Source organism: Apteryx mantelli, chromosome 1, assembly GCF_036417845.1.
Source record: "Apteryx mantelli isolate bAptMan1 chromosome 1, bAptMan1.hap1, whole genome shotgun sequence".
Lineage (NCBI taxonomy): Eukaryota > Metazoa > Chordata > Aves > Apterygiformes > Apterygidae > Apteryx > Apteryx mantelli.
In genome coordinates, this window is record NC_089978.1 from 184,468,468 (window position 1) to 184,485,141 (window position 16,674).

At 37.2% G+C, this 16,674-nt stretch overlaps 1 protein-coding gene across 3 annotated transcripts in view; it reads right to left on the reverse strand.

The window, feature by feature from the left end:
* Positions 1–16,674, reverse strand: part of LEMD3 (LEM domain containing 3) — a 50,168-nt gene continuing 33,494 nt past the window's right edge. Inside the window, exons 7-13 of one of the 3 annotated variants that reach the window (XM_013947001.2) lie at positions 14,048–14,149; positions 12,865–12,967; positions 12,469–12,647; positions 5,032–5,113; positions 2,645–2,750; positions 2,482–2,560; positions 1–2,212 (exon numbers count right to left, since the gene is read on the reverse strand). In XM_013947001.2, coding sequence (XP_013802455.2) covers positions 2,049–2,212; positions 2,482–2,560; positions 2,645–2,750; positions 5,032–5,113; positions 12,469–12,647; positions 12,865–12,967; positions 14,048–14,149 — 815 coding nt within the window. In that variant the 3' untranslated portion in view covers positions 1–2,048. The remainder of the gene's footprint in view (positions 2,213–2,481; positions 2,561–2,644; positions 2,751–5,031; positions 5,114–12,468; positions 12,648–12,864; positions 12,968–14,047; positions 14,150–16,674) is intronic. The other 2 variants (XM_067313956.1, XM_067313949.1) reach the window with 2 other exon arrangements.

The following is a 16,674-nucleotide window of genomic DNA, read 5'->3' on the forward strand; positions in this document are numbered from 1 at the left end:
TAAAAACCCCTAATAAACCTTTAATTTGAGTTTGTTTTTTGTTTAGTTTTTACAGGACAGGGTGACAAATTACATCAAACATCTGATTTTTCTCAAATGTTTAGGTATTATACACATTCCCATCTGTCTTGCAGGAAGGGATATTGGTCGACTTAACAGTTTTAGGTAAAATAAGCTGCATAATAGTCATATTACAATAATAAAATGTACAGTGTTTACAAGAAATATTTTAGAAGCAAGAAAGATGCAACTGCATCAAAAGGCGACCTTTTAAAATGCCACAACTATTTTTACATTCACTCTTGCAACAGGTCACAAGATGGGGTCACTAAGGTCAGGTTAACAAATCACTATGATGCACATCAAATACAACAAAATTAGTTTATATACATATATAATACATATACATGTATATTATACATATACATATATGTTTATAGTAAAACTCATCAAAATCTACCAGACCTGGCACAAAATCTACTCACCCATCAAAAATATGTACTTGTCCTTGGTAAGTAGAATTCTGCATGGCTGATTATATATTATATATACTCATTCATTAGCATCTGAGACATAAAACTGAGATTTTAAAATTTTTCGGTTAACAAACTCTCCAATAATAAACATGGTGCCCACAAAAGCACAAAGGTAAGGCACAATAGGATTTTCTGTTGCAGAATAGTGTGCATCATGTTTACTTAACCATAAGAAAAACGTGCATTATTTGTGCAAGTTCATGCTGCAGTTCCATCATATCTACAAAATAAAGTGAGTTTCAATAAAATTTATTGAACTGGTGCACTTTCAGTCTCACCACCTATGGAATAGTCAGCTGGATAATTAGACAAAATTGTGTTGTAGGAGTGGGCATTAGTAAAGCCAATAGTCTTAGATTTGCAACTAAACTTCTCAGCAACAATTTTGTAGTTACTGGCTAAATGTTAATAAATTTACAGGCTTGGAATCACAGGAATTACTGTCAGCTGAACACCTGCTATTATTTCTAGTCTGCATCAGCCAAAATTGTTGCAAGCAAGCAGGTACCTTTTTAAATTTTAACAGGTAATTGGTTAATTAAAACAAGTTATAAATGTATTGGGAAAGTCACTTAATCCCAATGGTATTTTGTCACAGCCCTGGCAATTGTAATAATGAATACAGCTTTTCACAAAAATTTTTTCCAGTATCTGCCAATTGCTTCTTTATTGCTTACAAATTTGAATTCATTACAAGTGGTATCAGACCTTTCACACAAAATCATAGCCAGATATTTTAATATAAAACCTATAAAAGATATTTAACTTGTATCTAACACTTTAAGGTATTTGGCCTCTTGTCATGGTACAGCCAAAACCATATAAAACATTAGGTTTTGAATAAAATAGGAAGCTTATTCACTGCTTCAATGCAGACATCCTCACATAACACAGCCATTTTTGCCACCACCAGCATTTACAGTTTATATACAAAACCCAATATATCCACATTCAGCTTGTTTTCCCTCACACTTATATGCAACCACTAATGCCAGGTTAACTTTCCCCATACCTTAGCTGCAGAAAATGATTCTTTTACAGCAACAAAACCTTAATATTGACTGAAAAAAATATTTTTAAGTTACTCACCATCAGGAACTGTAGGTTGGTTGTTATAAAATACCCACAAGATTATTTCACAGGAAACTATGGAAATACAGGAAGTCTTCTTTTCTCCATGCTTTTGTATTATCAAAAACACTTCTTGGTGCAAAAATACAGTCACCACATTTGAAAATGTTTAATGAATTCGGTATTCCTCATGCAAAACTTAAATGCATTGGTTTACTATAGGCCCCCCCCACCCCAAACTTCCTGAAGCATTTTTTTTCATCAGCTCAGTATTACTGCCTCATTGCTAAGTCCCTTTGGAAACAAGATTTCTGGAACGTTCAAAACTTTTATTTAATCCATTAAAGTATTACATACAAAAAGCACTAAAAAAGGAAGACGGCAGCCAAACAGGAATGTTCCTGTTGCAAGTAACAGTCCTAGCAGTTGTAGAACGTCTTCTCAGGAACTTCCCTGAGAATTAGTTGTGCCTGTCCGAAGACGGAGATGTGACATAGAGTTCATGTGTTTGTTCGATGGCTTCAGGGGAGTGTTGCAAGTAAGAGCCTGGGGAAAACGGTGATGATATCGATCTAGCCGCAGGTATTTTACTGTTACCAGCTTTCCTATAAGGCAAAGAAACAGGAAAACAAAGACCTACTAGTTTAGGATAATTATTACATTTTGCTTTAGGATGTAACAAAAAACATGTTACTACACTGAAATTAGCTTACCAGATCATACGGACTAAATTTACTAAAAAAAATTCAGTTGTTTTTGTTACTGCTTGATACTTTAGATAGAGAACACTTAAAAAGCCATTTCAATGGACTCCAGCTGCACCCCATCCTCTGCCGTCTCTACCCGTGTTTTGTTAGAAACCCCAAATTCTTACCATCAAACCAAGAGCCATGTAATGCCTTAAAAGCCTTTCCAGCATACTCTGGAGACAGACACTTGACATATACACAACCCTGCATTAAGAAAGAGAGTTTTGGTTTAAAGTCCAACAGACACGGAGAAACAAAGCATTAAGAAGTTTCTAGAAAGACACTCACCTCACGTGAATTTTTGTCCACAGCAATATGAACAATTCCATCATTATCACTGCATTTCTCCAAGATTGCTTCTTGAATTGCTAAATGCCAGTGATCACCTATTTCCCTAAGCAAACGATGAAAGATTTAATTAAGCACTAGTCTTTTTAAAAGAAGTTATAGAACTACATAGGAACAAATGTGTTACTAGCTCTAGCAATGATATGAAAGAACACTGGTCTTTGAAGTATACAGAGATTATGATTCAATCCAGTTTTATAAAAACATGTCTTCTCCCATGCAGCTCATTTTGTTATCATGATACCTGACAGAAAGCACCTATGCTTTTATGTTGCCGCACAGAAGTAATCTGGAAGCATTACATTTCCATTTGCTAAAGGAATAAATAATGATCAGCCTATGATGCTACTGAAAAAGGGTCACCTTGGGTGAGTTTGCATTAAAATTTTAGCTTTGATCAAGTAAGTTTTTGAAGGAAAGCTCTCCTTTCACCCCCACTTTCCATGCTTTGATTTGCATTACTGAATAGTCTTCAAAACACCCAAATTAAAGTTATTTTTGGTTTAACTGAAAGATGTACTCCATGGTGCATTTAATGTACTCCATTGAATAGGCATTCAGTCTATGGAACCAGATTAGAGCTAGTTCAAAGTATTATCCTTGAAAATGCATGTAGTATAACACTAGGTCTTCAACATCCATTATTTTGCTCTTCAGGTTTGTTCCTATTGCCCTACTTGGGCACAGTTTTGGAGCATTTTTGATGTTACCTACAGCTGAGGTCAAAAACTCAGATACAATGCTAAATACATATTAAGATGTGCCTACTCTTAAAAAATTAAGAGTTTTTCAGCCTTCTGCACTCAAAACCTAAAATTGTTCAACCACATGACATCTAGGAATTCAACCTGACAGTTGAACAATCCTTGAAATATTGTGGAAAATTTCCTTCAGGTGTAAAGTTGACAAATTAACACAAGAAAGTAGCTTTGACTGCTGTGAAGGAAACTGCTAGCAGTAGTCTCCCTGCTCCTAGTAACTACTAAGCCATACAAATTGCAGGAAAATAGTTCTTAAGCTTATTCCTTAGAGGGGAGAAGCAAACAAAGCAAATGAAATGAACAGCAGGCAAGAGAAAGTGCTGAATAAAAATCCTGGCAGGGTTGCATAAAACAACCGCAGTTATGATGTTGGAGAGAGAAGGTCAGACAACAGCAAAGCAGATGAGCAGATCTTTTGCTACAATGGCTATTCAGGCAAAGGTAAAAGACCAAACAAGGAAAGAAACCAAAGCAGTAAGTGGGGCTAGAAATACAAGGGAGACCGGAAGCTGAAGATAATATATCCAAACGCAGCAATCACCTGTGTCCTTACTCCACTCTCCCCTCCTACTTCCCATTATTCCCTATTATAATCAAAACTTTTTTTTTTTTTTTTAAGCACTCAGCTTCTCATATTTTTCAGTCTCAATTAGCATCTCACCTTCATTCTGTAATACAGGATAGCATCCTCTTTTTTCCCCTTATATAATTGTATAAAGAAATAAATTTCTTCAGAAGGATTGCTGGAATCCTTGTATCTCTTTTCCACTGGACAAATAAGGCTTCACAAATTAGGAAAGAGTAACTGGCATAACCTACCGACTGCAGTAGTTCAAGCTTTTGAAAGTGCTAGTCCCCAAATCCTAACATATTCTAGCCCACAGCCAATGGAGATATAATTGGACAGTGAATGAATTTAAAAAATACAAAAATATAATCATTTTGCCTTAACCTTTAGCACATGAAACAAAGCTTATTATTTATTCAGACAATACATACTCTAGAATTATATCCAAGCCTTAGAAGCCACACACTGCACTAATTTCTGTTTAAAAGCTTTCCATTACAAAAATCCATCTGCTTCAAAACTAGGCAGTCAAAGCCCTAAAACATAAAATTTCTTGTTTTAAATTCAGCATTTTAAATGCAAATCATGCAAGGTCTACAAAAGTCTAAATACTTCAGAACACTTTAGAACCTACAGTCTATTATGATTAGGCCACATGACAGTTACAGTCTCCCCTGCCAGTTGATACAATCAAACATTTACAGAATCAGAAGAGGAAGACTGGCCATTGCTACAGATGCTTTGATTAAATCCCACCCTCCTTGAGGACTGACCCAAAGACACAAAGCAAGGATATATGATATGATACGAAGGATAAAGGAAGAGACAGTAAGATTATGTCTTCTCAAAAGGTGCCAGAGGCAAGGTTTTTTGTACAACTGGTTTGTTTCTTTTAAGGTATTCATGTTCACTGGCTTCTTCCAAAACCCTCTCAGAGGAAAGGATGAGACACTTTCAAATGAATACAGAAATACAGATACCTAATTGTTTTTACTTACATAACTGGATCAAACATATTGCGAATCTTTAGACATGGTGTCAAGCTGTTCGGTGGTGAATTTCTTCTATCTAGATGAAATGCTACAAAAAAAAGTAGTAGTATTTACTGACAAGCAGGATACCATCTAGTTAACAAGGGTCAACCTTATATATTAATGCCTTTCTGTTTCTACTCAAAAGAACATTTTCCTCTGAAAAGCTTCAAGCAAGTTTTAAATTTACCACAGAGTCTTTTATTGCACTGAAGAAAATATACTACACCTAGTAATTAAATTTCTTTAGTTTTACAACTTCTAGATTTAAAAAGACAATGCATTCACTCATACTCAGGCCAGAGTAAATGGAAGGAATCCAGGGAAGTAAAAAATACTGTACAGTTAACACAGAAATTGTTTGCATTATGTCTCAGTGAGAAGAGGTAGATATTCTTGACACTGGAGCAAGTTTCTGGAGCTGCAAGTTTTAACTATCTGGAGCTGTTCAGTTTTAACTATCTGATGAATTTTCAGTTCTTCCATTTTTGGGGCAATTTGCTCGTCTAATTAAGAAATAGAGCTGGTGTTTAGATGGACACCACATCACACCTGTATTGCAATAAATGGACAAGGAACCTTCTATAAGGATGGAGCTTTTGTAATCCTAGGTGCTCTACACACACGATCAGAAATTGGCTAAAGAACTGAAATGAATCACACCAGAAGATACAAAATAGGCATAAGAAGAAAAATGGACAGTAAAAACAACAGAGTAACTATTTCAAAGCTGAACGGTCCCATGAAAGATTTTCTGAAGTTTTAAAATATTTATCAGCTTCCTTCTAAATATAAGATTCTCCTTGTAGGTGTCACAACAGAAGAGTGAAACATGAGAAAAGGAAGATAGGAGCCCTACAGATTCAGGTAAGATGGTTCCATGCCTTGAGAAGAGCCAACAACGCATCACCAGAAATGGAGGCGGATAACCTGGTAAAACAGCTTCCAAGACTTGAAAGAAGTTTTATTTTGAAGCCTTGTAGATAAGTAGATGGAAAAGTTTAACTCAAGATTATTTCGTCTTGTGGAGGTTTCTAATGTTCCAAACTGATGCTAATGCTTCACAATCCCTACTTGCAGTAGGGTTTGAGGTATTCAGGATGTTATATTCCAAGTGTTAGAAGTCTCAGTTCTGGGCAGATGACACTACAGGTCTGTGGCTCCTATTGTTGATTTTTTAAAATAAAATCTTAAAAGTATATCCAAGATATGAACACCACTGCTCTTCCATAACTCACCAAAACAAATATCCCATTGTCAGGCACACAGAAGACATTGCATATGAAAGACAAGCACTAGCCAAGAGAAAATTCACTGCCTGCAGATATGGCACAGACAAACATAATACTCCTCAATTTTTTATGAGGCAAGAAAACATATAATCACCATCTAGAAGTTTAAAAAGGTGGCCTCCAAATCTAACATAGAATCTATCATATATTTTCCAAATAACTAAAAGTGCTTTTATTAAAACATGCGCACACACTGTTCAAGTCAACACCACCCATAACAACTGACCAGTTTTTCCTGGAAAGAGTTCTCTAAATATGCTGGTGACACTGCACCAATCTGAGCTGCCTACGGCTTAAGGAAAAGTCCTTTTTCAATAGCACATGGTTTTGTAAAGTTTTTCACCCCTGATTAAAAATTATACATAGGGTATACTATAAAAACTTTACAGAACTAAGCAACATTGAAAAATAAATGGACTTACCTTACTCGTGTAGATTGGCTCCAGCGGATCAAGGGAGGGTGAAATGTCACCAGCATAATGTACACTGGGGAACCACACCATACTGGAGAAGGTGATCTGGTGTGGCCTAGTCATGGACCTGGACCTGAAAAGGTGTGGGGTTGAGGAAATTATGTGCTGACTGTTAACAGCTAGGTTTATTCAGCACATCATTTTGATCTAAGGATAAAGAACGGTGAGGTTATTTGCAGAGACCCAAGGCCCACAGGATCAACACTTTTGCAAGCTGCTCATGAACTCTAGACACACAGTTGTTTAAGGCAGCAGCTACACCAATGAACTAAGCAAGAGTAATCAGATAGGGAACCTGTGTTTTAGTGCAAGTACCTATGAAAACAAGCCCTGTCTGCTCCAGTTTCTAATAAATCTTCCACTTAAAAGCACATCAGCACCTCAAAGCTTGCAGAGATTACTTCAGTCAGAGCAGAACACCAGCCCTGACACAAGAATAAAGTACCTTGCACTAGTAGAACAAGTGTGCTCACAGCAGTGCAGTATATGAAAACAAAGATGAGTCCTGCTTTTTCTCAAAAATATTTCAGTCATACTAAATGAAAATAAAGTTTTGCAACTTCGATGGAGCTTTCTATGTGTAAGAAAAAGTTGGTGACAGAAATCAGTGAGGTATAAAATTAATGCTGGCACAGTAATAAGCATGAAAAACCATACAAAAAAAATTAGCCTTAAAATGGAAGGCCAGGGAAGAAATAGACAAGGAAAAGTAATTAATGTATAATGCTGTACCTACACAGCAGAATTCAAAATAGTGTGGTTAACACACATTTCTTGAATTTCATTGCACTTCTACACCAGTGAAATTTAAAAAACACACAAGTTAAGTGACATAACTGTTTGGATTATAGTACTGATTATTTGAAATTTTCCACTGGCATGCAGCATACAAAATATCCTCATAATGACAGCGCTCTTCACAATAAGGGCATAAACAAATATTCTTGTGGGACAACGGTCTGAGCTACACGGTAACTGAATATGCATCTCACCTGTCAATTCTTTTCCTAAATATAAGTCTCAACAGCAAGATTTATCAGATGGGGGTAAAAGGTGGAGATGTAATAAGAAAGCAGGGGCATAACTTTGTACAATAAATCACTGATAATAAAGTTTTTAGGGTCTTCATAAATTCCCCTGCAGGGCTAGCAAGCACCTTCAAGCAAAGCAGGTGATGTTCTACCTCAATCATAATGTGGTTTTATTATCTTAAACTATATATGACAGTATCATTCCACATTCAAACAACAGAAGTGGCTGAGAGTGATTGCTTTCAACAAACTCTGCATCACTGACTGTAATACATCTACAACAGAGGAAGAAGTGGCTCTTGTACAGTGTGATTTCAAAAGGAACGTCCAAGAATTTACAGTACTACTTTCTATACCTCTTGATTCACTACAGTATTATTGCAAAAGTGATTTCCCAGGATCTCCTTCATTCTTATCAGAGGCAAGAACAAAAAGATAAAACATCTAGTTGAAAGTGTTACACAACACACAAGGTTCTTCAGCAGATGGGAAAGGTATCATCAAGTCCAAATACTACTGAGTGAGAGTGAGAGTCGCATAGTTGACCTGGGTTTTAATATAAGAGTTCAGCTACAGAAGACCAGCATGGGACAGATACAGAATTTTAGCACGAATATAAAATATTTTCCAGTTTTCCTGCTTTAACAGTTAACAGAGCTTTTTTAATGTGGAGAAAGGATTGTATCCTCACAGGTGTTGGAAGAGGAGTGACATTCATGAGAGGTAAAAGGTTATCTTCCATGCTGCAGGATGAAATATCACCCTATCTGCGGGGTACTTTGGAGAACTTCTATTTCATCTCCAGAGTTGTCAAGGAACTTTTGCTATCACTGTTGGTTTAGCTATGCTGGAGCTCTGTCTACATATTTTTCCTTAAAGCTCCAGTTATTGAGGACATGACAGGACAGTAACATTCATTCTTTCTACAGCAAACTGAACACACTAGAAATAAATATTTCTTTCATTGCTTTAATGAAATTACACTTTGGCATGAACAAGACTATTTTTAAATTTATTTTTGAATTGACAATTTTCTAGGCAGTTGTTTTCAAAACATTGCTCGTAGTTGTCCATCACCCTACAGCATCAGCTTACCCTACCCATTCTTCTTTTGACAAGTATAGTTGATGTATCTAGTAGATACTTGATAAATCTCTCTCTCTCTCAAAAAAAAAGCATACTTTATTCTGACAGTTAAAAAAAAAAAGAATGCAAGAAAAGGAAAAAAGCTACTGTCTATCAAAACGCAGGGTGCGTCCTGAAGGATCAGACAAAACGCCACAATGACCCAAGTGAACCTCTGGATGACCACAAATGAAACTCTGGACACTAACACAGATGCAGAGCCTATATCTTCATGCATGCTACAGGTTCCTACATGAAAAGGATGCTATAATACATCAATGTTCTAATACACATTGATTGACAGGTCTTAAGACTCTCTTCAACAGCACATATTCTAGGTATTGTGTTCTGTTACAGAGCACTACCAGATATTGAAAATTTATAAAAAAAAATTATGGTGTTGAAGTTTTTTCACAAGATTCAAAACCAAGAATTCTGCTTTTATAGGTACTGAGTTTGTTCAAGGTTTACCAAACCTGAAGATTATTTGAGAAGATAATCTCCAGCCTGATTCATGAAGAAGTTCTGTATTCAAACATTAAAACTGGAATACTTCTAGTTGATTTATACTTCCAAAAATGAAGAAAAACAACACATACATACAGAATTGCCAATACTGGAGAAGAAACAGTTGTGTAAAAAGTATGAGACTTATGTCATGGAACTATTTCCAACAGTCATGGGAAAACAAGGAACTAACTAACTAACTAAATAATAATAAAAAAAAGCCTTAGCATGTGAAAGTTAGTAGCCAATTATGAGGCAAAGGTAAGATGTACAGAGCCCTTTTTATATCATTCCAACAACTGCCATTTACATGCTCTTCTGTAAGAGGCAAAGTATGCCATTCCAGTTCTTCAGATATCTTTGCTAAACTACAAATATAACAAGAAAACTAGGAAAATTGCTGCTGAAAAAAATGAAAAAGGATAGATCTTGACATATACTCGACTACAAAAAAGCATGGAAAGAGCATGTCAAGCATATTCTAGGCGATGCACAAGTAAGTGGTAGAGCTGACAGGTAGAGCTCTCCTGTACATCTACAGTATGCTGAAGTAGCACCCACTAAGAATACTTTCAGATGAAGGAAATTTCAGCCGTTTCTGAAATAGGACAGAACATTATATATTGATTTATATTGCAAACAAAACAAATGTGACAAGAACAACGGAGCAAATGAGCGGGCCAAGAAATTTCAGAACAGGAGTGTCATGTTCCCCAACCTGTACAGAAGAGTAAACTATGTAAAAGATTTAGTTTTATAATATGCATAGCTTGCAGAAGCTACATTCAATAAAGTTTTTTCAAAATCAGTCACAACAGTATTATAGAGATGGAGCAGAAACAGCCAGAGACAAAACCTACCAATGTCTGCACTGTATGAAAGCACTCACACATCCCTAATGCATAATGTCCTAGAAAAAAAGGCTCTGCAATTCCCCTAAGAAAGTTACTATTCACATCTTTCTAGCTAAAAATTTAATTTTGAGAAACTCTAATCATTTCATATAGTTGTCACAGCAGAATGTCTTGTTGCTACTAGCAGAACCTCAAGCCTGCAACATTATTTATAAGGTATTTTTACAGGGAGGAAAAAACAAGCAAAAAAAATTTTCCAATGTATGATTAGAAGGGAGAAATGTAACGCTAAAACCAGTACCATAACTTTGAGAAGTATATAATGATATCACAGTATAATATTTTGGCATAGACAAGCAAGAAATCGGTCCTCAAACCAGCTAGGACCCTGATCAGATTACATGCCAAATATTTTGAGGTATTTGCAAATACTTGATTTTTCAAGTCAAGTATTGGCTTGTCAGTCAATCGATTTGTTTTTGCTTTGAACTTATGAAAAGCAAAAGTTCAGACCTGAGGGCTGAAAGCATATATAGACCCTATGAAAACATACTGGTGTCCTGGAAGAACACCAGCATGTTAGCACTACCCTCTTGTTCAGGCAATCAAGCCTGCTACAGTTCAAGTGTTTCAAGCCAAAAACAAGATCACAATGTGCTTCCATCTGTTTTTGAAAAGGAAATAGTTACTGGAGAAGAAGTCACTTTATATCTTCTTTTATGGGAAACGGAATAAAAATATTATTTCTTACAAATAGAAATGTATACCGGTAAAAATTAAAAGACAGAAACCTATTAATACTTGCATAAGTTAAACTATGACCAAAACAGGCATATTCCAGATGAACATAAATGAGAAAGCACTTGCTTGTTGGTGGGGTTTCTTTTGTTTAAGGGGGACCGGGAAGGGGAGAAAGACTGTTTGGTTTTTAGCTACATTTCATTCAGCATCTAGTTCAATGCCACAAAATACATGATATCTGATAATATATAAATAAGTTGATCTAAGAACAGGAAAAGCAGCAGCTCCCTCTTCCCTCACCATCAAAATAAGCTAATGAGTTCATAAATTAGGATTCTGTACAGTGCTTATTTCAGCCACACTGGAGAGATAATATAGCATTCCAGAAGAACATAATGCAAAACAGACTACAGAAACTCTTGAAGAGTCACAAGATTTAAATAACTGGCAATTAGGTCTTCACTTTCAACATTTACCTGCAATACTTAGATTTTGACAGAAGTGACCATTCTTTTATATTGCAACCCAGTATTCAAAGCTTTTAGTCAATGGAAAATTGAAACTCTAATTAAAAACTTGAAGCCTCGCATGAAGAAGGACAAGAAGAAAAAGAACTAGGGGAAGATAAGCACTGCAGACAAACAACTGCATGACCTGCTGGGTTCTTGCTTCATTAGCAGCGTCAGTGGCTCCATGATAAACATGCAAAGTGACACACCATTGCAAAGTTCACTTATGATGACAGTCTTCTCTATTAAAGCAAATGCTTTGCTGTGCTCAAGAGCTTCAAAAAAGAATGCACAGGTAGAAAAACCTTTCTTACAGAAAGGAAGCGCCACTAGGAGAAGCTAAAAATTCATTTTTTGCTGCCTGAAGAATCTTTTACCCCAGCAGCTTCCCTTTCAAAATAAACACACAGCTCTTCCTCCAAACTCCACTTTAGGGTACCTGACTTAACAGTAGCAAACTCAAATCTAGAAGCTCTGATATACCTGCTGTCAGATACAAACAATTATATTACTTCTAACAGGTATGTACAAGTATAAGGGAGGTCAGAATTAGACCAACTAAAAAAATTTTTGAATTCACGCAAAGGAACAAAATAACTAATTTTGGTTATACACAGTCTGCCATATTTCTGCAGTAGCTACAACAGAAAAAGCCCATTTTGCATGAAAATAAGAGAGACACTGAATACACAAAAAAGCAAATCAGCTGAATAACAAGATGATAGAGAAATAGCATTGACAATTCATAATCATACTTAAAGGAGTCAGAGAAAATAAATCTTTCATTTTCAAGTGACAAAACATCATTCAGGAGGTAGAAGCACAAAACTTAAATCAAATTATATTTGCAAAATAACTAAATTGTTCTATACCTTGGCCTTGCCATACTTTCGACGGTATTACTAAAATTTTGTCACACGCTGCAGAAGGCTGCATCCACTTCCAAACCAAGAACTCAGCACCACCTATTCTTCGTGTCTCTGTGCGAACCCTAGATTCATTTACTGCAAGAAAGTCAACTGCTCTATTCCAGACTTTCCTCATTTTCTTCCTGAAAGCAAGAATTACAACATAAGCATTACAACAACCCACATAGTTGACATCCAGCACACAGAAGAAATCCAGTGTTGTTTTTACCTGTATCTATAAGGCAATCAAAATGCTGCACCATGCAACCTAGTAAATTAACTCAGTTAATTGATCAGATTATTTCTAAGCTACATGTTTTATTCCATGCAAGTATTTCAATAGCTATAGTGAGAACATACCTGTCCTGAGGGGGTATTAGAGAATCACGCACATGTGGAATAGGCATATAAGGCTGCAAGTCTTTATTTTCAGAACATGCCTCACTGTGACTTCTTAGAACATCTGAGAACACCGTAAGAAAAACGATTAACTAAGTCATTTAAACAAACATTAAAAAATATTCAATGCTCTCTATTAACAGCTACATTAACATCACCTTCCAAGTTCAGTAGTTAAAAAAGATACGGTGTTTTTGGCGTTTTAAAGCATTTCTCCTCCCAAATACGCTAAAGGCAAATCAAAGAAACTAACTACACACAAAGTGCCTTCATGTACTCCAAATAAATTCGGAATAAAGGAAGAGAGTTCTTGCAGTTAATCTTGATTGCCACTTTTAACTGTTAGCAAAGACAGCCCCCTTTAAGAAAATAGTGCATTTTCCGCAACAAAACTGTACTTGTAAACCAAAAAGGTCACCAAAGGGTAAAACAAAAAAATAGCTCTGATTTCTCAGCCCTTCCTACCATCTCTGGATTTACAATGACTGTCACAGAAAGTAGTAAATTAGGACAGTTTAAGCATAGATGCCATTCAAAACAAGCACTAAAATCTATGAACAGAAACTACTAAAAGCACTGCAACTTCAAGTACAAAGGTAGAATTTCAGAATTCAATTACACATTCTATTTTAGTAACACAAATCTGATCAAACTGACTGATTAAAAAGCTCCTTTTTCTATTAAACAATCATTAAGGATGGAATTGAGAGCTAACAGAAGTTTTAGGAGTGGGTTGGCTAAAGACAGCTGAAAGACAAAATGGATGTAGAAAGCAATGTCTCGCCATACTTAAAGCCAAGCAACATCTCATTTGTAATTGTATTTTCAATAATAGATTACATCCTGCCTGGTCAATGGTAATTTATTATAGCCATGATGATATAATTTACAAATTTAAGACTTTATACCAAACACCTCTATCAGGACAAGCTTAAAGCAGTTTAGCTGCCTCTCCTTCTCCCTCCCCCACCCCCCTTTTTTTTTTAAAACATGAAACAGGCATCTCTCCAAGTACTCTAACAGCAAGATGACTGACAACTAGACACAGAGGCTGGAAAACATAACTGACCAAATTACAGTGAGTACTCTGAAAGCTTATGCAAAGCCAATATAGATGCATCAGATGTAATTTGAGAAGCCATACCTATGATTTTTACCACCATATCATACATCTGCCTTGTCTCCTCTTCCTCTTTTGCCCAACGATATTTCATGTAGTGCAAGACTCCCCATACCATTGCTACACCTGCATTAAGATGAATAAAACTCTTTAAACATTATTGGATTGTTGGTTATTTGACAAAGTTCACACTACATGCTTCAGAAGTTGGTTAAACTAGCTAACATTTTAAGGTACCTCGAACTTCAAATCTAGTTAAGTACACTGTCTTCATCATCAATATTTTGCATTTTACTAACAAAGCAACACTCTCAAGTTTTGAGGAACAGACAGATTTAGAAAAATTTTTCATTGTTTTAACAATAGCCTGGCATCCCATTGCCAGTATTCTAGTTTGAAATTTTACCCTATGGTGAAGAAAAGTAATACAACTGAATTACCATGGAAAAATTCAAAATCATATTAAAAGTCTATGTAAACTGACAATTTGGAACGTTTTAAGATTTAAAAATGTGTAATATTCTTATTTAGACAAGTCACATGCTTTAGATGTATAAGTCAAAGCTAATTAACTTTGCTTCAGTTCAGTTACAGATTTGTAAGTGAAGTACTGCATGTTCTTCTCCTGTTATCTTAAAGGTTATTTCCAAAAAAGACAATCTAGTTAAGAAGGTCAGCAACATAAGCTGAAAGGCCATCAGAAAAATCTCATTCCCTCTTCTATCTCAGGTTGAGGGCACCACTATGCATGGGATCTCTCAACAATGAAAAAACATACACAAGTGCTAGCTACATAGTTCGTTTTGGACACCAGTGACCACAAGGTAATGTTAGCTGATATATCAAAGAGAATGAGTGATACCATTATTTTAGAGCAAAATGGGTGTTTACTAATGACAATACAGAATCACAGAATCACAGAATCACAGAATCACTGAGGTTGGAAGGGACCTCTGGAGATCATCTAGTCCAACCCCCCTGCTCAAGCAGGGTCACCTAGAGCACATTGCACAGGATTGCATCCAGGCGGCTTTTGAATATCTCCAGAGAAGGAGACTCCACCACCTCTCGGGGCAACCTGTTCCAGTGCTCTGTCACCCTCACAGTGAAAAAGTTTTTCCTCATGTTCAGATGGAAGTGTCTGTGTTTCAGTTTGTGCCCATTGCCTCGCGTCCTGTCGCTCGGCACCACTGAAAAGAGTCTGGTCCCATCCTCTCGACACCCTCCCTTCAGATACTTGTACACATTGATAAGATCTCCTCTCAGCCTTCTCTTCTCCAAGCTAAACAGGCCCAGCTCTCTCAGCCTTTCCTCATAAGAGAGATGCTCCAGTCCCCTAATCATCTTTGTGGCCCTTCGCTGGACTTGCTCCAGTAGTGCCACATCCCTCTTGTATTGGGGAGCCCAGAACTGGACGCAGTACTCCAGATGTGGCCTCACCAGGGCTGAGTAGAGGGGGAGAATCACTTCCCTCGACCTGCTGGCAACACTCTTTCTGATGCAGCCCAGGATACCATTGGCCTTCTTGGCCACAAGGGCACATTGCTGCCTCATACTTAACTTGGTGTCCACCAGCACTCCCAGGTCCTTCTCAGCAGAGCTGCTTTCCAGCAGGTCAACCCCCAGCCTGTACTGGTGTATGGGGTTATTCCTCCCCAGGTGCAGGACCCTGCACTTCCCTTTGTTGAACTTCAGGAGGTTCCTCTCTGCCCACCTCTCCAGCCTGTCCAAGTCTCTTTGAATGGCAGCACAGCCCTCTGGCGTATCGGCCACTCCTCCCAGTTTTGTATCATCAGCAAACTTGCTGAGTGTGCACTCTGTGCCTTCATCCAGGTCATTGATGAAGAAGTTGAACAAGACTGGACCCAGTACTGACCCCTGGGGGACACCGCTAGCTACAGGCCTCCAACTAGACTCTGCCACTGATCACAACTCTCTGAGCTCTGCCATTCAGCCAGGTCTCAATCCACCTCACTGTCCACTCATCTAACCCACACTTCCTGAGCTTGTCTATGAGGATGCTATGGGAGACAGTGTCAAAAGCCTTGCTGAAGTCTAGGTAGACAACATCCACTGCTCTCCCCTCATCTACCCAGCCAGTCATTCCATCATAGAAGGCTATCAGATTGGTTAGGCATGATTTCCCCTTGGTGAAACCATGCTGACTACTCCTGATCATCTAACTTTTATATAATCCTCCATTTTTTTTTAAAAGGTGCTTCCTAATATCCTCAATTACAGATGAGAAAGTTGAGACACTGAGTGATTTGCTCAAGTATGACCAATCGGACCAGTGGCCGATTTTGAGTTTTGTCTTGAAGTCCCAATCCAACACTCTGCCACCTTCTGATAGTAGTGGATAATCTGGGACAATTTGCCTTGTACTCTTTTGGTTTGTCAGAAGACTAATAAAGGAGGTCTTACATCTTCTGTTCCATAAGTATGAGATTGTTAAAACACTAGGATCGAGGAAATACTGAATATTCAACAGGTGTATGAGATCAGCTTTGCATCTTCAGGGTTTCTAACATGCCACATGGAGTGACATGTCTGCACTCAACAGGACCATATATTATGCTGCATGGTTTTCAATCTGGTCAAGACTGAGACAAACTTGGAAGGATCTGAAACCTAACTAGAGAGTTATCAAA